General features: G+C 37.3%; 1 protein-coding gene across 2 annotated transcripts; it reads right to left on the reverse strand.

Annotated features, from left to right (window-relative positions):
* Positions 1-518: 518 nt before the first annotated feature.
* On the reverse strand, positions 519-10,057 carry KUP6 (K+ uptake permease 6). Of its 2 annotated transcripts, XM_026801842.4 has the most exons (10): positions 9,465-10,057; positions 8,873-9,371; positions 8,683-8,736; positions 4,365-4,625; positions 4,232-4,284; positions 3,470-3,593; positions 3,096-3,350; positions 1,600-2,006; positions 835-1,443; positions 519-616 (listed from the first exon to the last, which is right to left on the reverse strand). In XM_026801842.4, the coding sequence occupies exons 1-10, from the start codon at positions 9,501-9,503 to the stop codon at positions 602-604; spliced, it is 2,316 nt and encodes a 771-aa protein (XP_026657643.1). In that variant the 5' UTR covers positions 9,504-10,057; the 3' UTR covers positions 519-601. The 2 variants fall into 2 exon arrangements, with proteins under 2 accessions (XP_026657643.1, XP_017696571.1); XM_017841082.5 differs by lacking the exon at positions 519-616 and having other exon boundaries at positions 645-1,443.
* Positions 10,058-22,029: the final 11,972 nt, after the last annotated feature.

Below are 22,029 nucleotides of genomic sequence, written 5' to 3' on the forward strand. Positions count from 1 at the left end.
ATATTTATTTTAATTAAAAATAAAATAAAATTTTAAAAATACTTTTTTATTCTCCATTATGATTGCCTTATAAATATTTTTTTTTCACATCTATCCATTAAAAATATTTTAGTTATTTTAATTTAAAATTAATAATTTTTTAATGATGTTAGATGGTGTGTGTATATATACAAAAATAAAGATAAAAAAATAGAATAATAAAACAAGTAAGATATAGATAAAAATATCAATTTTGAAAAAATATTCATACAAAGTTCAATATTTATAAAAATATTAATGCAAAAAAAAAATCCAACTAAAAAGCTTTTCCGAGTGCACCTTGGGCAAAGCCGAAAGGGACGAGAGCAGTTTTTCCTAAAGCCTGGCATAATTGGTGCCACAGATATCATAACAATTCTTCTAATGGATAGGACTGGAATCGCCACGGCAGCACAAACATTCAAGGATGACAAAATATCCTGAGCCAAAGTCCAGCAACCCATCATCATCATGTAGAGCCATTGATGTTAGGTTTCCCATGATCAGCAATGCCTTCAGCACATTATCCGCTTTTCTTACCGTATCTTTCAACCTCAATAGTGTATCAGATTGTTTAATCTGATTAATTACATTCTCTCTGTCATAAATTCAAGACAAGTTAAAAATTTTGCAGACATGAATTCTTCTTTTTCATGCTTTTGCCCCTTCATCACCCGCAAGAACGTGGCTTCCCACGAATGCTATTTGAAAACAGCGCAAGGTGACGAGAGGCTAAACTTGTACAATAATTTACATGAGAAACGAACATATACAACTGTATCATCAAAAAACTCAGACACGATAAATCATCCCTACCTCCAGAGTGGATGCATGAGGGATGCCAACTGCATAAGCCGGACACCTGCTATTCCTGCTCAAAAAATCATACCCTAGATCGATCGCCAGCCTCTTGATCCAACCTGAGCCACTCTTTGCCCTGACGTAGGAACGCCCAAGGATGAAGGCCGTCCCTGCTTCCCTTGCCTCCATCAAATCCTGAAGCTCCTCCCTCACCCCGCCATCCATCTGCGGGCTCTCGGGCAGCACAAACCTCACCTTTTTCCTCGTCGCAATCACCGGCGATTGTATCTCTCTAGAATCTGAAGGGCCGGCCGCATCCGCTGGCTCCACATCGACCTCGCCAAAACGGACTCCAGCTCCAACAACAGCCATTCTCTCTTCATCCTTCTCAGGCTCTTCCGCTATGCCATTGGCTTCAGAAGCCCCTGACCTTATGAACTCTGCTATGCTGCAAACCAAGTCCGTCTCGAACTCCAAGTCGTCCTTGTGGACATCATGGTATCCATAGCGGACGATGCACCTATAGAGCCTGTGCTTCTTGGGGCCGATTCGACCCACAAGGAACCGCTCCTCCGGCCGGACGTGTGGCACTTGGACTGACTTGATGCAGAGGAAGACGAGGACCTGATGCATTGTGGCATGTAATTGAAATTGTGTGAGGGAGAAGCAGATCCCATAGAAGAACAATGATCAAGAAACATATCGAACATAGGTCATTTTTACTATTTAATGTGCTCGATATATAGTTTACCAGTGGAAAAGCAAATTAAAATAGCAGACCTGGTGGAATGCAGGTAGGTTGGTGACGAAATGGGAGAAGATGGCCGGGATTCCTGATACTAGCTCAGTATGTATGAGGCCAATCCCTTTCACGCGAACAATTCCAAGGGAAGGACCGAGGCTGAGGAGCCAGTTGATGGAAACCTTATTTTGGACATCAAACTCGTATTTCTTCAGGGTGCCATAGTGCCAGACATACATGATAATCATGACAATGATGGAGAGGGCAACAGGTACCCAAGCTCCTTCTAAGAACTTGATAAGAGAAGCCGAGAAATAGAGAGCTTCGATTGTGCCAAAGAAGAGTAAGAAACATACAGCCACAAAGATGCTCTTACGCCAACACAAGACCATCACCAGGGACATCAAGCAGGTGGTGACCAGCATGACGGTTATTACTGCCAATCCTGTTCCAAGGAAGAACCAAAAAAACATTAGCTCTTGTCGTGATTTATAATACAACTTGCACATGAGTAGGAATAGTGAAACAACAAAGGTTTTCATTCAGACTGCGCTGGATTTTCTTTTTTATTTGTTTTTCTATGCAAAGATGGTGTGAAAATGATGAAAGTCCAAGCAAGCATCCTCTTGGAAGGTACTATTCAGTTGCAAGAAATTTAGTGAAGAATCTGCTGACTTAAGATGTATACAAGTCACTAGTTAACATCCATAATGGGATACAAATATCGAATATGTTCATTTACAGCTTGACCGCTTATCACTTTCAGTATCTTCACATCATGTGCTAGTCTTGAGGGCATCATGGTACCCATTATAATCAATGGTACATTAAACAGGTCTAATGTTCATAAATCGCAGAAATCATGTATGGTCTTCATGATAAAGGGTCCAAAAGACTTGGATTTGATCATTATCTTTATACAAATCCAAAGTTGACAATCAAAGATCTTGATAACTACAGATAATGGAATATATAGACAATATTACAAATGGAAGGAGGAAATGAGCTAATATTTCTAAATATTTTCATTTAAAAGCCAAAATCTTCGTTGACAAAGTCTGATCATGATCAAGTTTACCTAACTGACCTGATTATGGGCGTCAATAGTTCAAGCTAAAATTCCTAAGATTGATCTTCAGCAAATCATCCAAATCAAATCAATAGATCCAATATATGACATATAATACCAAATGATAGTTTCAAATTTGATGCAGAGAAGGATTTAGGATCAGAATGAAGAGAGCCTTGTTATAACTTATAAGTTGATTTCTAAAGAGGTAGCTCAGTCAGTTACAGTAGTTTCAACTAAACATTCAATGCACGTGTAAAGATTTAATTATTAAGGGCAACGGGAATTGAAAAGGGTGTCACCTATGTCCTAAAATTAGTTCCTATCAGAAGGCACATAATTATTCAAACAGCAATGACTGCATGCCTCTGTGTATACGCTTGAGGCTGGTTTGTGATATGTTAAAACAGAAGGGTTAAGCATAGAATTCAAAGGGAATAGCTGATTATATCTCCAATGTCTTACCTGATGCATTACCCATGCGCTTTGTGTCTCTGAAACCAACAGTAACAGCCAAGCACAATATCATTAAGATCCAGTTAATCTCTGGAATGTATATTTGTCCATGTACTTTAGATGATGTGTGAATTATCTTCACTCTAGGAAAGCAGGCCAAAGCAGAGCACTGTTTGATGATGGAAAACGTGCCAGTGATAATGGCTTGGCTTCCCACAACAGCTGCAAGTATAGCTATTGCCAAAACAGGCCATCTTATCCGCTCTAACAAGATAAATCTCTAAATATCAATATGCTGAAAGTCAACATGTTATACATAAAAAAAAAAATTCTTGATTCCATTGTATTAAAAGTACAAAAACTTAAAAGTGACTACTGACTACCTGGTACGGATACATAGAATCCAATTCGATAATCACTTTGAATAATATGATGTTTAGATAGATATGCAGCCTGTCCCATATATGCGAGGATCAATGATGGATAAACCACAGAAGTAAAAGCAATCTGCAGATGAGAATGGTTCATTAGAAAGATCTAGTACAGTACCCCTGGCTGCTGAAAGCATAACAAACAAGCAAGGTGTCTATGAATGAAATATAACCAGTCCCCTTACAAGAAGGAGCATATATCAAATTGCCTAAACAGATATTCATGTCCCTCTAAATCTAGATGCATAACCATAAGTGACAATGATCAACACAGGAGAAAGTTACAAGAAATCTATACAGAATCCAATTCTCCAATCAAATAAAAGAAACCAACTTTATCAGCTCCAAAAGGTTAGGTAAAAGACTAGCATGGTCTTAAGCAGAAGCTCGAGAAAGAAAATATAATATTTGCAACATGGTAGACCGCTGCGATTGGATACATAAGTGACTGTCATATAATTTGCCCTTGTAAGAATTCTTCATTTGCTACTTCTCATCAGCTAGCCTAAAGATTCAAACAAATCGATTATTGTCATATAAGAATGCAAATATGTACATGGAACTGCAAGAGTTGCAAATGTAAAATTTCAAGAGAACTTGGAGCTCTAGGAGAACTTATTAAAATTATTAAACAGATGCATCAAATAGAGCATGCATGTCCAGCACACCACAGGGAGTTAAGATTCCTTAAATCTTTTGACTTATGTTTCTTACCTTTATCGATAACTGTGAGAAATGTCCCAGATCAGCAAACATAGCTTCAGAACCTGCAAGAATGAAAAATAATTAGAATATGATATATGCATAATGGGCAGACAATCAGAGAAAATAAGTCATGTTCACATACCTGTAATGCATAATAAGATTCCACCCAAGGACATCCAACCTCCTCTTTGAGTCTTTTTCAAGAACTTGTACATGTAGTACGGAGAGAGTGCTTGATAAACATGTGGGTTCCAATGGAAAATGTTATAGACACCAATCATGCTGATACATAGAAGCCAAGTAATGACGATTGGCGCAAAAAGAAATCCCACTCGATGGGTACCATAATGTTGCAGAGCAAACAAGCAAACCAGTACAAAACATGCAACAGGAACTTCCACATCTGCAGGTTAATGGATGTTGAAGAAGTAAATATAAATTCAAAACCTGATTTCTGTAAGTATGGATTTGCACAGGAAAATCAACAAAGCAAGTGAACTTGAAGGCACAAATAACTGATACATAAGCAACCGGCGAGTACGCAGCATACTTAGAACTCAGTCTGCCAACAGTCAGCAACTGAATGGCAATCATTTGTCAGCATCCTAAGCAACATATTATTTGTCTTAAGTCCATAATTTCATTCACAAATTACATCCTATATAACTACAAGATGTGTACTGAACAAAAATAGTATCTTGACACTCAACTCATAATACAGCTGCTATAAGTGAAAAAGAATGAGAAGACAATAAATTTACCTGTCATGCTATCTCTTGAGTTTAGAAATAATCTTACATCACTAAAACCCTACTATCTCTTCACCCTACTGAAGACAGGACCTAGAAAAGTAATCCTAAATTTGATATGCAGTCTCCAACTTTCATGATTATTCTAAAAAGTTCTCTTCTTGCAACCTCTTTGTCATGTTCAATTCATGTTCTTTCACTTCTTTGAGGGAAGTGGCATCGCATTATCGCAGCTTTTGCTAATAGATATGTCAAACTGCTTCTGAGCAAACCTCAGTACGGAGCCAAAGTCAAAGGTGGTGTATATTATTCCAGAATAAGGTACGATAGCAGAAAGGAAACAGAAAAGGAAATAAAGGGAAGAACAAAAACCAAGCTCGTGAGTTCAAGAAATAAAGGGGCCAAAATCACAACACACTTTTCCAGTAGATGAACGAAGTATCTCAAACCCATAAATTTTATGTATCCATCCTTTATGAATTACCAACCACTGATGTTATGTATGTGTTGTTATTCTTTTGTATAAGGATTTCCACAAGAAATGGGATCTCTTCTTTTGGAGCCTACATCATGGTTCCATCATGCACTATTTAACATGTTCTCCAGTGCTCATTGTGCATGAATCCCTTATTTTCGTAGGATGGATGCCGTGCTGAAATATATTCACCCCAAAACTCGAGGAGAACTTGTTCCTCAAATTTTGGAATACTAAATCATGGGATCACCATCATCTACCCTTCATAATTCTATATCAGGACTGATGACTTGCTGAAATGCAGTATTCACCCCAGAACTTGTTCCCCAAGTATTGTGATATCAGAGCATGGGATCGCCATCCTACATCATCATCTCCGTCATTGTGTTGAATTTACCCTCTCATGCATAGAATCTAGCAGGACTTATCAATATAGTAAAAGTTATTGTAAACCAGCTTTTAAAGAGTTTGCTGTAATTGGACATTTATCAATTCACCAAGTTTCTTGTAAACTTTTCACCGCCAGTGCACCATGAATGCTGACTTCTATATGGCTAAAATAAATCAGATTTTATTTCGGGATCTGAATACTTCTTTGGTGAGCCTCTTCGATCCTTCAACATCACCATACCACCAAAGGACTTGTGATAAAACTCTCATTTTCACCTCCCCTTTAACTACAAAAAGGGTGGCCTAGAGCATGAGCCTCCCGTTATTATAGGATCTTGGGAGGGTCAGATATACGCAGCCTTATCACCACATGTTTCAAACCTGTACCATTACGCCAAGGCTTGCCCTCTCCTTTTCAACTGCAAATAGTCCCTCAAAGATAATATCCAACATGAAAGGACATCATCACTTCAAATAGCAATGGTTCATTTTAATCTATTCAGCTTTTAAAAATATCACCCTAAAGAACATTATTTCTATTATCTCCTGCACTGAAATTCGAGTTTTAGGCTTAAAAGGACTTGTTATTTCTTGGATTCACTGCAGGACCTAAGATTTTGGTATGAGGTGAAATTCTATTATCCTTTTTTAGTTTAAGTTGCCTGATATAAGGCTTGTTTATGCTGCATGTATGTTTAGCAGGAAAAGGTTCTCCTGACCTAAAAGGGTTCCAAGTCACCCTGCTAGCCTTTGGGTTTATTGTCATCTCAATCTGCTTTATGTTACTACTGTATTTGGACTTCATCAAACTACGGTGTTTCTTATGTATCACGTATGGCTATTCCATGCCATCTAACATAATTTTATATGCAATGCTTGACTGATTTTCAGTAAGCTGCTCATGCTTCCTTCCATGTCATGTCTATAGCAGCTTGTTTTCAAAATTCCCCTTAAGCTCACAATTCCACCCCCTGATTCACATTGAACTAAATATAGGCTATAATATTCTTCTAATCTGAAATTTCTTTTTGGGTTCTTAAAACTTTCATGGGTTCTTTTGTTGATAATGATCTTTGTTTTGTAGAACATCCAATTGTCTCGTTATTTAGTCAAAGCTGATTCTTGGACATCTAGGTTATTGCATTTTTTCTCTTAACATATTGCTTCATTTTCGGGTCTGAACATGCTATGGTACGTATCTTCATACTTAGGAACCTTACTTCAATTGCATGTGCCTCAGACCCCAGCGACGACTTTGGTACTAGAGCATTGTTATCTATCTGCTTGTGTGGCCATCTAAGAGACCTTTGCTTGAGATTTGAAAATCTTGAGAGCGGCCAATTACTGCATCTTACACTTCACTTCTGATGGAGTTGTTCCATTTTGCATATATCCTTTGTACTTCATGATGTTAGTTTTCTTTAAACCAACTTCACTATCCAAAAGACCTTGTCATGAAATTTAGCAATCATTTTCACCATTGATTGCTTATATTGACGAACAGTCACACCTCCACTGCACCCTAAAAAGTTCTGACACCACGAATTTGCAGTGTTGCTGTGATGCTCGAAACTTCAGTCACTCCAAGTGATGTCACCAGCTAGCCTACTCACTCAGTGGAGTGCATCAGCTAGTATTCTCATGATCAACCAAATATATGCCAATCTTGCCATCTTGAAGTTCTATGTGATGAAGCATTGTTACTTCTTGCTTTGTTATCCACACAACCAGTTGAGCAAATTAGGCCACAATTTTGAAAATTTATATTGTCACTTCAATAAGAGTCCATTATGCTGCCAGAGAACCAGTCATGCTCAAATGAGCTTACCTGAAAACTCTCTACGCACCTGCAAACTATTCTTGTTACTTATGCTGGTCGATCTGTTTGGTTATCAGCACCCATAATTTTCCATCCATGGCTGTGCATCCACAAGCATCATCCTATCTCATCTGTTGGACTTGATGCCTTAGCCACCTCATATCAAATCATTCATAAACATTTCTAGTTATATTGCCTCTATAAAACATTCCCTTCCTGTTAACAGTTTAACAACTTATCTTCTTGTCTTGATCCTGTAGAAAAGTCATGAACCAACTTGGGCAGGATATGTTATGATTGTAATGGCAACCCCTAGTTTTGTATAAACATTGCAACATATACATGTTCAGCTTGTTGTCCATATTATTCTTCCAGAGCTCTAAAGAAATTATAAATAGACTGCCCCGTCAGTCATTCATCAAAATGATGAAGTCCCTAGTATACTTTTGAATCTACCGTGACCCCTTTCTTATATATACCAGATGAGCTGAGGATTCATCAATCAGAAGGGCCAGCCTGTATGAAACTAAGGCCTGATGCATCACAATTGTGGTTGTCCGAATAATATTAATGTAAACAAAGTTGCATATATTTAATTCTATGTACCTGGTTGAAACAGCTCAACAGATGAGTGTAATCTGCATCTAAATGAAGATCTAAGGTTGCTCTCAGGCTACCCAGAAGAGTATATTGTTAAATTAGACAAGCAGAAAGTTCAACCAGAGCATGAGAGTCCAGTTATACGGATCTTTGAGTCTCAGTCTCAAACGTTTACCAAACAACCAAGCAATACTCAATCATTTGCATCAATAGAACCATGATTAAAAAAAAAAAAAAAAATCATCGCCACGCTCTAGCAACAGCCTATATCATAAAAGAACCAAATGATTATGATCGTGCCGCTCAAATCACTTGCAAAAGCAAACTATTGATTGTCCAGGCCGCATTTTTCTCTGTCTACAGTAACTTGTTCCATACGCTATAATTATTTATCCAAGAAAATATTCAAACCTCAGAATTCCCTTACATTTATGCTGCTCTCTGGACGTTGAAAGCTCCAGCCCCGAAACCGCCGAAAAAACTGCCAAATCACTGATCGCGTAATCAGAAAAGATTCAAAAAAGGAGAGAGAGAGAGAGAAGGGGGGGAGGGGGCGGGACAAAAACCAAATAACCCAAATAGAACTATAGAAGTCCAGGCCAAAGTAAGAGCACGACCAGAAATAGCAGGGGTGAGGACGCCGTCCCCGATGACCATGCACGTCCCTATGAGCGCCAGCACCAGCAAGCACCGCTGCAGCACCTGGTGCTTCTCCAGCATCCTCCTCACCCTCGACGCGGCCGCGCCGCCCACCGTCCCGCGGCCGCCGATGCTCTCCCCTTTTTTATACGCGGATAGCTCCTCGTCGGCAAGCTGGCCGTTAGGGAGGAAGCCGACACGGGCGTGGCGGCAGAGGAGGGAGTAGAGCGCGAAGGTGCCGCCCTCGCCGTTGTCATCGGCTCGGAGCACGATGAAGACGTACTTGAGGAGCGGGACGAGGGTAAGGGTCCAGAAGACGAAGGAGAGCACGCCGTAGATCTCCTCGTTCGTCTCCGAGTGCTGGATGTCCTCCGCGAAGGTGCTCTTGTACACGTACAGCGGCGACGTGCTCAGGTCCCCGTACACCACCCCCAGGCTCTGGTACGCCAAAGTTAACACCGCCCTCCACGAATCCCTCTGTCATCACCCAGCCCTCGAATCCTTATCAGCGCATAAAAACTAGATGCCAAGATGAGATGAGACAGGGAACAGATGAGCAATCCAGCTTACCTTGGAGGGACTGGAGTAGATGCCGCCCTCGAGATCCATGGCAAGCGGAGAGGTCTCAAGATCTTGGAAAACGCATTGAATTTTTCCAGAGAACGCGTCGATGGGAAAGAAAGATTTCCCAGCTAAATGCTGGGGGAGTGAGAAGCTCGAGAGGGGAAAAGGACAGGGCAGGGAATTGGGTTTGGGTGAAACTTCTTTGATTTTTATGGGTTTTGGTAGGGGTAGGTGAGATTTTAGAGCCGAAGGTCAAATGGGGATCGGAGGATCATCCAGGGAGGGTGAGAAAAAAGAAGAAGAAGAAGAAGAAAGAAAGAAAGAAGCGAAGAGAGAGAAAGAGATAAGAAGGGGAATTGAATGGAGCGAGGAGTTGGTTCGGAGTTGGACGGTTCCGCTGCAGTTTTGTTTGCTGATAAAGGGGTAGGCCGGGGAGTTTTAATGGCTGCTCGGAGGGGGTGTCAGTTTCTGTACGGGGGAAGGGAAGAAACGGTTCCGAGAGTTGCCGCTGAGATGAGAGGAGAGTGGAGGCAGTGGGTTTTGAGGTGTGGAATTGGTGGTGGCCTTTTTTTTTTTTTGGTGGCATTTGGGTTATGGGTGTCGAGGTGGCCTGGTGGCGTGGGAAAAAAAAAGGAAAAAAAATTAGGGTGGGGAGGGGAGGGGGATAAAAGGGTGGAATTGAAACTTCTTATTAGAGTTATTAGAGAGACGATGAAAAGGTCAGTTGCATGTGAGAAACATTTTGGACGGCAGAGGTCTGCAGCGAAGACTTTGATTTTTTTTTCCCCCCATATCTAACTATACTATTGCATACTGTACTCTCAAAAAATTATTTCATTTGACGAGAAATTATATTTTATAGTAGATATATGATACATGCCATTAACCAGAGCCGCTCATTTTTTTTAAACTTCTTTCATTGAGTGTCTGATGCATCTTATCAGGGCCGGCCCGACCCTTAGGCGACCTAGGCGGTCGCCTAAGGCCCCGGCCCATTAAAAGGCCCCGCCCCAAAAGCCTGAACTACGCCGCTGTGGAGTGGGGACAAGGGATTTGGGATACGTTTACGGCTGGGATGAGGTGAGGAATAGCTGAGAGCTGAGGAATAGCTGTCAGGTGATCACACCTCCATTGCCTACGATTTTTGGGTGAGCCTTCTTCTCCTCCTCTTCTTCCTCTTTCCTTCCAGAATCCCTCAAAAATGGATTTTTCGCTCATCCATGTGATTTAGAGCCTTAGAGGGCAATAATCGTGCTGTATAGATCATTCTTGTTTCTTGAATGGTGCTGGGTTTCCTGTGTTTGCGGGTTTTGAGAAGCGGAGGGGCAGATTTGAGTTTGGAGTTGAGTTTTATCGCTGTTTGTTGTCTGTTCTGGGTCTATTGTTGCCGAAACCGTATCAAAATACTATCTTTTTGAACAGATTTACCTGGTTTCCTGTTGATAATTTGCAATTTATACAAGAAAAATCGCAGGGGGGAAATGGTTTTTTTTAGTGTTTTTTTCCATCGCTTTCTCATTTATAGCTTGCATTTAAATGTAAAAATGGTGGAAAAGAGAGATCTTTTTAGCTGTTCAGGTGGGTTTCGCCTTCTTTTTTCTTTTTCAGCTGTTCATGGAGCCCCAGTTTAGATTCCGATGGTTCTTTCCGGTTGCTCTCGATGCGAGCATTCTAAAGGCTGGTCATACATTTGGGGTTTTTCAATATTTTGTTTAACCAATTGCAAAAATCAGACATTTTCTAGATTCCAAATGGATTTTGAGCGTCGGCGAGATGGCACTGTTTTTACTTCTTTGATTGTCACTTGTCAGATGACCTCATTCTATGATTTTTGAGTCTTTCCCATTTGGTAGTCCCGTGTCACAACACCAACAAATTTTACTTCTTTTCTGACACCTATTCACCCACTATATGCAACTATATGTCTTTAGGTTGTGTATGTCTTGTAACAACATATGATTATGAATCTTGTAACTGCATACAACAATATATTTTTTGATTTGCCTGTCTATGCTTATTGGTATCAACACAATGACTACCACATTTGTCTCTGTGTACTGTAAATGTCATCAGCCCGCTGTTGCTCGTAAGTTATTCGATGAAATGCTTGAGAGGGATGAGATTGGAACCATGAATTCTAGTGCTGGATCCACTGAAGATGCACAATATGTAGTGCTATCGAATATTTATGCTGCTTCAGAAAAATGGGAAGAAGCAGAGAGGATAAGGAGGAGAATGGTGGAAAATGGAATACAAAAAATGTGTGGTTGCAGTTCGATCATGAAAGGTAACGCAGACTATCAGTTCCATGCTGGGGCAATTGTAGAGTCTCAAGCACATATGCTATGTGGGGCCTTGGACTAGACATTTTAAGTAGTACGATCATGAGCATTGGCGGACGCTGGCATTGTTGGATGTTTCCAAACTCAAACAGGTTAGAGAAAAAATATTCAAGTTGCACAAGAAAAGTTTGCTTTGAGAATTTAGTAGATTTTATTCAATACTGAGCTTAGGATATGAGCTGAAGCAAGGAAGAAGGTATTGGCTCTCTCTTAGACTAATTTTGATAGTGGATCACTGGATAAACTAGGATACCAAGCAGTGAGCTGAGATGAGATGAAAACAGTATGATATTGTTTGCACACAATGAGCAAATACGGTAATGAACCCTAAAGATATACTAATTCTTATTCAAGATTGAAGCATAGTAAACAAGGTTTAGAAAAAAAGAATCTAAGCATAGATTCCCGTCAACAAGAGGAAGTCTTCAAAAATTCTTTCATCATTTAAAAAAAAAAAAAAAGGCCCCCCTTAGTGAGTTTGCCTTAGGCCCCCAAATGCATTGGGCCACCCCTGCATCTTATAGTATTTTTGTTTTCTAGATTCGTATGTTTGTTTCACTTTACTTTTGTTGGAATCAAATGGTGTTTACGCGGATGAAAAAGAGAATCACAAAATGACATTCAGATGAGACACTGAAAAAATTGACTTCAACATTCCATTCACATGTTACCTTTATTTACCCAGATGCAAGAAATAGATTTGAACAAGATATATTTCTCATATTTCTTTAGAAAATTGTGAATGTATTTTTCTAAGGTGCTCTTAGAAGGGGACAGGAGTCCAATCCAAAAAATTTCTTCATGTGTCCAAGAGATAAACAATAAATGCCAGCTATATCACCTTCTATTGTAATAACTATTCGAATTATACCTTGCTATTTTTGTTAATCTCTTGAAATTATGATTTTGTTTTAATTCAAATGGTAGTGCTCGCTCCAGACTAGTATGAGCTACCCATGTACCAAAAAAAAAAATGATTTTAGATATTTATATCTCTAAATCAATTCAAATAATATATATATATATATATTTATAAAAACAATAACACAATCTAGTAGTATTATTAAAATCAGATTATACTGGGGTAAATAAAGAAAGGCCGTTACTTTCGTTCCAATAATAAAGTGGCTCCGGATGGCAGGTATTGTGACGATACACAACGCTGCAAGGGAGACCCTGCTTTTGCTTTTTGGAGGATGAAAAGGAGGGGGGAGAGCGTCGTTTACTGTGCTCGATACCGACTTTTTTTTGCTGTCGAGTGCTTGCCACGAATTGGCATGATATGCGGTAGCTCTTCTTAGTGCAGCTGGCGGCACATACGGCTTATCAACGTTTTGTTACAGCATCAGCCCGTATTGTGAAAGAGGCGTTGATGTTGAGTTGGTAAGGAGAGACTGGGCTCGTAAATGGGGGTCGCATCGAAGTGGCATGGAGGTGGACATCTTTTGCTAGAAGGAATGGATGTAAGCTTTCCTTTCCTAAAGGTGCCATTTCGTGATCCGAACAGAATCTTTGAGATAATTTTAGATCACCGATGATCCTTATTTTGGAGTAATTTGATTCCGATGATCTACGCTATATTCCAATGATTAAAGATTTCTAAGTATTCACAAATAACTTATTTGGTATTCCATAAAAATCCAAAATTACTGGCCATATCATACCAAAACTTATTCTAAAAAAATATATTTATTAATCATATAGATATATTATAATAAAATTATTAATATATTTATTAGTAGTATATTCCAAAAATATTTATTAGTTTTTTAAATTATTAATCCTATAAGATATATTAATTGTTATTATAGAATTAATGTTTTTATTTATATTTATTCTGATTAGAAAAAAAGAAAAATAGAACTAATATATTAAATAATTTCATTATATAAATATAAAGTACACTAATATATTTCTAGTATAATTTAAAATTATCATTGAATAATAATATGACAATAATACGATTAATAATATATTATAATATAATATATATCATAAGTATAATATATTTAATATAGTAATTATTTTAGTTATACTAAAGGATATTTTTGTCATCAAATTTCAGCCTAAGATCACTTCTTTAGGGTGATTTTAGATTTCGGGCCTCAAAAATAGGTATCTTATTATTAGATTAGGTGGCAATTTAAAGAGTGGGGATGATTTGGGATTACTACTACATAGAATTATCATGTTGCAACTAAATACGGTAATCATATTACTTCCATCCACATCACATTTAATTTTGGGATGATTATTGGATACCAAATACTCCCAAAAAGATGACCATGGACTGGGGACATCATAAACACTGAGATATTATAATTAAAGTGAAAAACTGTTGTTTGGATAAAAAACATTAAATGACAGCTAGCCCTAGCCATTTATAATAGTTTATGCAATGGAATAGTGGCATTTATAGAGACTCATTAAATGTTATTATTTAGCATTTAGCTAGCAATATTATATTTACATCTAATAATATTTTCAAAATAAATATATAAAATTTTGTGAGTACTTTCTTTATTTATAATGGATTGCAATTAATATATTAAAATAGTACTTTTGGGCCATCTCGGAGCAATCCCTTAGAGGATAGGTGCCAAATATTGGATGTTTTGTTGGCCATTTATTTTAGATCGAGAAATCTAAGAATTTAGGTGTTTTGTCTCCCATGTTTCGATATTCTTATTGCATCATGTTCTCCTGCAAAATTATCAGCTGTACATGTGTCAAAATGTAGTTTTACATTTGGATTTAGGCTACCCTATATGAATTCAATATATTTATTGTATAAATAATAATAATAATAATAAACTATCAATGTAACAAGGCTTGATTCAATTAAGTGGGTTGGCTTGAGTTTAAATCTGGATATAAATTTAAATGAGATGGAATCTTAAATCATGGGCTAGCCTGGGGGGAAAAGCAGAGATTCATGACATTTTCCTAATAAAATGTTTCATTTTTCTGGAAGACCAGTGGTCCTAAAAAAAGGAATGTTATTCCACATTTATCAGGTGCCTACTTACAAGAGTTTTTTTTTTTTTTGTGGCTGGGAAGCGAAAGGGAATTAAAGCTGCCATCGCATACTTATCTAGGTCACAAATTTTTGGAACAGACATAAAAGCGTTCAACCCTAGTCATTAGGCGTTAGGCCATGGAAACATTAGGAAGGTTGGGAACGGCACTCAAGAGAGGGACAAAAAATTGGAAGGTTTTAATGATGGCATATCCATCTTTGAAGGAAAGGGTCTATGGGAGCAAGAAGAAAGGAAAAGAACTGGATGATGATCAGAGCGCCCTAAACGCATCTCTATGGGTCAACTTAGTTAAATATGTAGAACAAGATAAATATCTAGGCATCAATTTCATAAATTAGTCCGTTTCACTGCATGCATGCAATTGTAAAAAGCTATGGATCTCTACCTAGTAAAGTAGGAATTGTTGATTTGATGACTAGTATGCCATTAAAATTATTAAATCCAAATTTCAAATAAATAAATAAATAGATAAATATACAAGATAAGTGTACACACGCACACACACCAAATGTACATCTATCTAGTGGAAGTGGGAGAAAGAAAATAGAATTACTTCTAAAATTTTTATTTGACTAATATTCAGCTAATGAAATTATCAAATACCAAACACAGGCTTGCCATCATAACAATTATTTGGAAGATTTCTCTCCATGGCCCAATGCATTTACCATGCTAGTCATTAATCTGACGTTGCATGACATTAGGGGCTCGTTTGGTTCACGGAAAAAGAAGGGAGAAAAGTATGGTCAATGGAAAAGTAAGGAGATACTTTTTGTTTGGTTGGAGTTTTCAAAGAAGGAAGATGAGAAACTTGTATTCCTATGGAAATATAATTCCTATGGGAATATGATTCCCACGTTTAATGGAAAAGTTCTAGGGCTCGTTTGGTTCGCGGGAAGTACTTTCCCTTCTAGGAATATGATTCCTGGAAATTAGATTCCTAGGAAGAGGATACCTAGGAAAGTACTTTTGGCATGTTTGGTTAACCATGGAAAAGTGACAAATTTCCAAAGTGCTTATGTTTGGTTGACCATCCACTTTCCTGGGAAAGTTATGTATAATTCCTATTATGCCCTTAATAAAAATTAGATCTTTAATGCCTCTTTAATGCTTCTTTAATGCTGAAGGGTCTTTTTGGGAAAAAATAAAAAAGGAGTAATTCCCACCTCATGGGAAAGTAACTTTCCCATGTTTCTCATGGGAAAGACTTTCCCATGTTTCTCATGGGAAAGACTTTCCCATGAAATGTGGGAATCATATTCCCATGGGAAAGTAACTTTCCCATCTCTCTCCTTTGAAAACTCCAACCAAACAAGAGGCATTTCATTACTTTCCCGTTGACTACACTTTCCCCCCTCCTTTTCCTGCGAACCAAACGAGCCCCTAATGGAAAAGTTACTTTTCCGTGAGCCAAAAATCACTCAATTTTTATTTTTTCCTAAAAAAGCCCTCCAGGATTAAAGAGGCATTAAAGACCTAATTTTTATTAAGGGTATAATAGGAATTATACATAACTTTTCCAAAAAAGTGGATGGTCAATCAAACATAAGCACTCTGAAAATCTATCACTTTTCTATTGTTAACCAAACATGCCAAAAATACTTTTTCAGGCATCCTTTTCTCAGGAATATGCTTCCTAGGAATCATATTTTTATGAGGAAAAATGCTTCTTGCGAACCAAACGAGCCCTAGAGGATTGATGTGGTGTAGGAAGAGCTGGTGTGATCCACTGGAGAATGGGGCATGGGCACTTACCACATTGTACGGAACCAATTTATAATTGGTTTAAGCTCTTTTATTTTTTCTTTTTTCAAAGGAAAAAAATTAAAAAAGAGCATAACCACATGGGAAGTTATAACCAAATAAATGAGTGGATTGATTTTTCAATGCTGTTTACAAATGTTTTTGAAATATTTTATTCTTTATTTGCAACATTTCGACAATTCAACAAGTTCACATAAGAAATTATTAGATGGATCATATCTATGGGCAATTACACTATTTAATACAGATTGTTTTAGTTGTAGCTGTGCAAACAGTCCGAGACAAGTATTACTCGGAACTAGGACAACTTTACCACATGCACTTCTAAACTCCACACGTGAAACGGAGAAATCCTCGACAAACCGTCCTTTCACAGCACCCATTTCCATACGATGATCGCTATCACGAGCTCTAAACAATACGAGGGCACAATAACTATATACCTTATTTCAGACCGCATACAATACTATTCGATAATGCATTGGATCTCAGCTCGATAGACAAATGCGAAAGGTGGATACACAATCAGATCCGAGCATTTGGGATGCACAATATTCTCTAGATCTACAAGGTAGCTTGGCATCCAGTTAGGATACACAATCCTTCTTTGGAACTTTGAACAAAGATAACCGTGCTACATAGGTTTCCACACACAAATCTTGAAGGAGGAAGCCAGCCAAATATATATCAAGTCCCCTATTTTACATCATTACATGTGATAGCGATCAAGATGCTTATGTTGGTATGTCAATTAAGGTTACTAGAAACTAACCTATATATGCTCTCCTTTTTGGTATTACGTGGAGGTGATCATCACAATGTTTTTAACTAGGAGAGACTGCATCAACAAGCAGCATTTTCCATTCGCCTTTGGCATCAGTGTTGGAGACCTAGAGAAACAAACTATGTTGCCATTTCATAGAACAGCATGACCTTGTGTATAAGAGAAACATAAATAGCATGTCTTGCAGCTCTCATGACGAGAAGCAAACTCTCCATGCAGCATGCACTCTCTCTTGTCAGCAACAAGGAACAATATATCACAAGGCAATTTTGTTGGAGTTTTAACTTAAAGACTAAAAAAAGATTGAATTTTAAAAAAATAATAAATATCCGGTTTTATCTCCTAAATTTATAACTCTTTTGAAACAAATGTTGATTGCGATGTTTTTGAAACATCGTATTTTCAGAAATGCAACACCGTATTGATAGAGTCTATATAGATTTCTCCAAGATAATCCAAACTCAATCCAATCTCTTTCTCTCACTAGTACTTTGCCTCTCGAGAGTTATTCAGTTGGTCAAGCCTTCCAGTGATCATGCTCATTAGAGGAGGATCGAGCTGAGTCGGATTATTGTACCTTAGGAACGAGATCGCTACAAATCCACATGTAGGGAGCAAATCACGTTCTTAGGACAGTATATATCACACGCCTCGATTTAGACGATCTTTTTTTAAATTTTTGAATTTATTTTAATAAATTATTCTTTTGTAATATTATTATAATTAAAATAACAATATAGCAGTTTTTAGACAATAGTTTCCAACAAATTTACCCTAAACTAAACCATTGGTAATTAAGAGAGTGTCGGAGCGAGCATTCTCATATGCAGGGGTCTTTAATTAACATGATCAGTATATGTAGTCCACATATTCCCTGGCGTGTGCAACCACCTCTCTCGATCGCATCTTGTTAATAATATAAGCATGATAATAGAAGGAGATCATAGCATGTTATTTATGCTGCACCAAACCGACCACAGGGATCAATACAACACGATCAGAATATCCATATGTTTTTTTAATTATATACGCTAATTCATTGAACGAAAGCTTGTTTTGGAAGAAGAGAAGGTGGTGGGAGGAATTGTTCGGAGTCTTAACACTTCTTTTGAAGGGACGCGGACGCTGAGCGTCTTTGAATAACCCTCTGTTTTAGTTTAATATTATGTCATGTATTTTAAGGTCCAAATTATTACAGTCGACGTTGCATGTCGTCCATATCCAAAGAATGAAGACAAAAGTTGATGTAATATTTCAGGGGCCCACTTTTTCCTTTAATGATTAGCTAAGAAAATAGACCGTTGCCCACGGCCATAACCAAGCACTCCGGCCATATCATGGTTAAAAAACAAAAAAAAGTTTACAATGACCGTTTTTTAGTCGTAATCATGGCCATAAAATTAATGGCCATTATCTTTTATATTTCTCTAAAAAATGATGATTATTGAATGATTTTGGAGGCCCATGCAATATATAATACCTCCGCAAACAAACAGGCACTTGCACGCCCAAACCTTTCACCACCCCATACAATATTATTTTAAAAAATTAGTAATAGAATATGGATGGATAAAAATATTATCCATTTTTTTTGGATTTTTTGAGGGAATGCCCAGTATTTAATTATTATCTTCTTAATAGAATTATTTGTATAATTAAAAAGAAACAGTTGCCTGCTCTTTGAATATTGTGTGGTGTGTGTGTATATATATATTGTATGTGTGCATGCAAGCTTATGCATTCAAAACTCTTGATATTACCAAAGATACGAAGGAGAAATAAATTTTTATCATTATTTTTGCAAACCTTGTTTTATAATATAGGTACAACCTAATGTGTGTTAATGTAATGTGTTCTCTTTCAATTGTGCTTGGGTTTAAAAAAACTGTTGACTAACCCAATAGTAGCCATCATTTATTCATCTAATTAAAATTGATGTTTTTAAATTCAAATATCTAATCAACTAGAAAAATATAGTTATTAGTCAAGCTTCAAGGTTGTCATCCTATCATCACCATCCATAATATTTTAGACATCAGGGTGCCCGCTAGTTCATTTGATATTGTTACTGGAGATGGATGTCAATCAACTAAACTATTAAGTTGTATGTACACTACATAATTTGTTAACTTAATATATTAGATGGAGGTCAGAAATCCTTTTTTATTGTCTCAAAAAAATCAAATAATTCAAAATGGTGTGTATATATATATATATTGTTATAGCAGTGCGGAACAAATAATTACAATTTCAAGGGGAGGACAGCTTTGGATTGGAAAAATTGTGTTATTGAAACTGTATTGCTTCATCTCCCGACATCGGAAAATCAAAAGTTTATGGGGAAAAAAACAAAAATGGAGAGTAGAGAAGGAAGGAAGCAGAGAGAACCAATATGAAGAGACTGCCTCAGTATCTAAAAGATATCCATCGATGAAGGAAGATTAAATACTTTATTTTATTAAGATTGCTTCATTTGTTTAAGGCAAGGCTGATCTATTCATGGGTTGGAACATATATATATATATATATATATATATATATATATATATATATATATATATATATATATATATATATATATATATATATATATATATATATATATATCTTTTGGCAACCTAACAGCTCTGAAGTCTATTGGCAAAATCAAGAACACAGCTAATCCAATAGGTCACATAGTCACTGTCTTGGAACCTCTGTCTACCAACCATTATATATTTAAGCATGTCTAATGGAATTCGGAAAACTAGTAAGAAACTAAGCAAATGCAAGAAAGCGAGCAGACTTGGTCTTCATGATTTAGAAAATAAGCAGACTAAGTAGGGCCAAATACAAAATAAAATAGAATTTCTAATGATTTGGGATCAAGTATTTCACATGAAGTAGCCAACTTGATCATTTGCTAGCCACCTCAGAATTTATGGAAGGCAAAAACTATCATGAAAGAATGGCCATTTTCACCTTATTTGCATCATATTATATACCAATATGATGAACCATGATTTCTCTCAAAAAGAACGAGATCGATGAACCATGCCGCTTATGTTGAAGTGTGTCAAAACTGGATCATACGTGCTTGAATCCTGCAAAGTGTGCTGTGATATATCAACAAGTGCATGAAGTGGTCCTCATGTGATGTTACATTGTTGTTGAGCCGTCACGCTCACTCTATGTGTCTCCTGATGAGCTCTAAATAAGCTACCAATATCCACGGCACTTTTATGTTCTCCAGTAACTTTAGCTGCTTTTGATCTTTGTTTTTTTTGGTGGGGTGGAAGGTAAGAAGTTGCTTTTGAATTGATGGTGGGTAAATTTGTAGTTCTGTCAAACAAACGTCTACGTCTCAAGGTTTTCATAGGCAAACATCTCTTTTTGAGATCAATAGACACCATCGAGATTAAGCTTATTAGTGTAAGCAAACTATTTTGGCTAATTTTATAATCCAAATATTATGATTCACTAAGCAAGCAACTTCAGTATCCATGCATGACAAGTAATTCAATATGATTGTCGTGCTTTGGTGCTTGGATTTTCTCTATCTAGAGAGGCTATAGGTTTGAATCGTGCATGCTTCGGAATTATCAAATTATTACATGTTCAGTGCTAAATAGAGTTCGGATCCTCTCCAATCTGGATTTTAATTGGAGAGGGAGCCATCTAAATTGGCCTAGTTCTTGAGAATTTTGAAGTAACGTGCCTTAAGGTAGGTAGGTAGGTTCCTCCAAGTATAGCCTTTGAAGGTTTAATTAGTCACCACACAAGCAATCAAGCGTGCACTCAAGCACGCACAAAGGCCTACACGTACCCACACGCATACATATAACAAAAAAAATAACAAAAAGAAATGGAGAGGCAAGATAAGTACGAGATAGAACATGATAGCTTTGCCATGATGAACAAAATAAAAACTAGATTTACCTATTTTATTGTTTCATTGTTACAATTGCATGGCCTTGGAAAAGCATTTTTTGTATGCAATTGCAAAAATATTTGCTTCCTACGGCGCCGATTTTAAAGCCGAAAGGTCTAACCATCAGCAAAGCTTACTTCCTAAACTTCCCATGAACAAAATAAAAATAAGTAGCTTTTTTTTTCCGCAAACAAAACGTGTTTTAATCAATGAGCTAGGGATCTCTTCCCTCCAAGTATCTCTAATCCCCTAATTCAAGTGAAAACGGGATTCAACTCTAACTTCTTTAGCCAAATTAAGCTGGCACCTTCGAAAATAATAGTTTTGAGAATTAAAAAAAAAATCATACATGGGAGTGTCAAGCTTGCAAAAGATTATTCATGAGCTATAGAAACTTTCTATCTTAAAGTTCTATGCGCATTGGCCCTTAAATCTTTCCACATATTCAAATCATACTCTTCTGTAAATAGACTCATCCGATCCAACTCATCTTGTTGACCGACTTTTTTTTTTTTTACTAAAACAGATGTATCATATATTACGGGTATGAAAACAACCAAAATAGTCGAAAAATAATAGGTTCCGGAGTGCACCAGATAACTCTCTCTCCCCATCCAAAGAGTATTTTCGACATGATTGGCCACATAAGATGCCACCCAATCCGGGGCTCCGTTGGCTTCTATATACATATGCTTCGTCTGGCCATCCCACCACAGACTATAGCCCGGAT

The sequence above is a fragment of the Phoenix dactylifera genome, chromosome 2, assembly GCF_051530095.1.
Source record: "Phoenix dactylifera cultivar Ajwa chromosome 2, Ajwa_hap1_PhDact_Kaust_v1.1, whole genome shotgun sequence".
NCBI lineage: Eukaryota > Viridiplantae > Streptophyta > Magnoliopsida > Arecales > Arecaceae > Phoenix > Phoenix dactylifera.

Bases quoted from the DNA above. Each gene is read 5' to 3' on its own strand.
- KUP6 (XM_017841082.5), bottom strand. From the start codon at position 9,503: ATGGATCTCGAGGGCGGCATCTACTCCAGTCCCTCCAAG. The intron at 9,372-9,464 runs GTAAGCTGGATT...GGGTGATGACAG, and splicing joins TCTACTCCAGTCCCTCCAAG to AGGGATTCGTGGAGGGCGGT. The intron at 3,594-4,231 runs GTAAGAAACATA...TCTCATCTGCAG, and splicing joins TCTCACAGTTATCGATAAAG to ATTGCTTTTACTTCTGTGGT.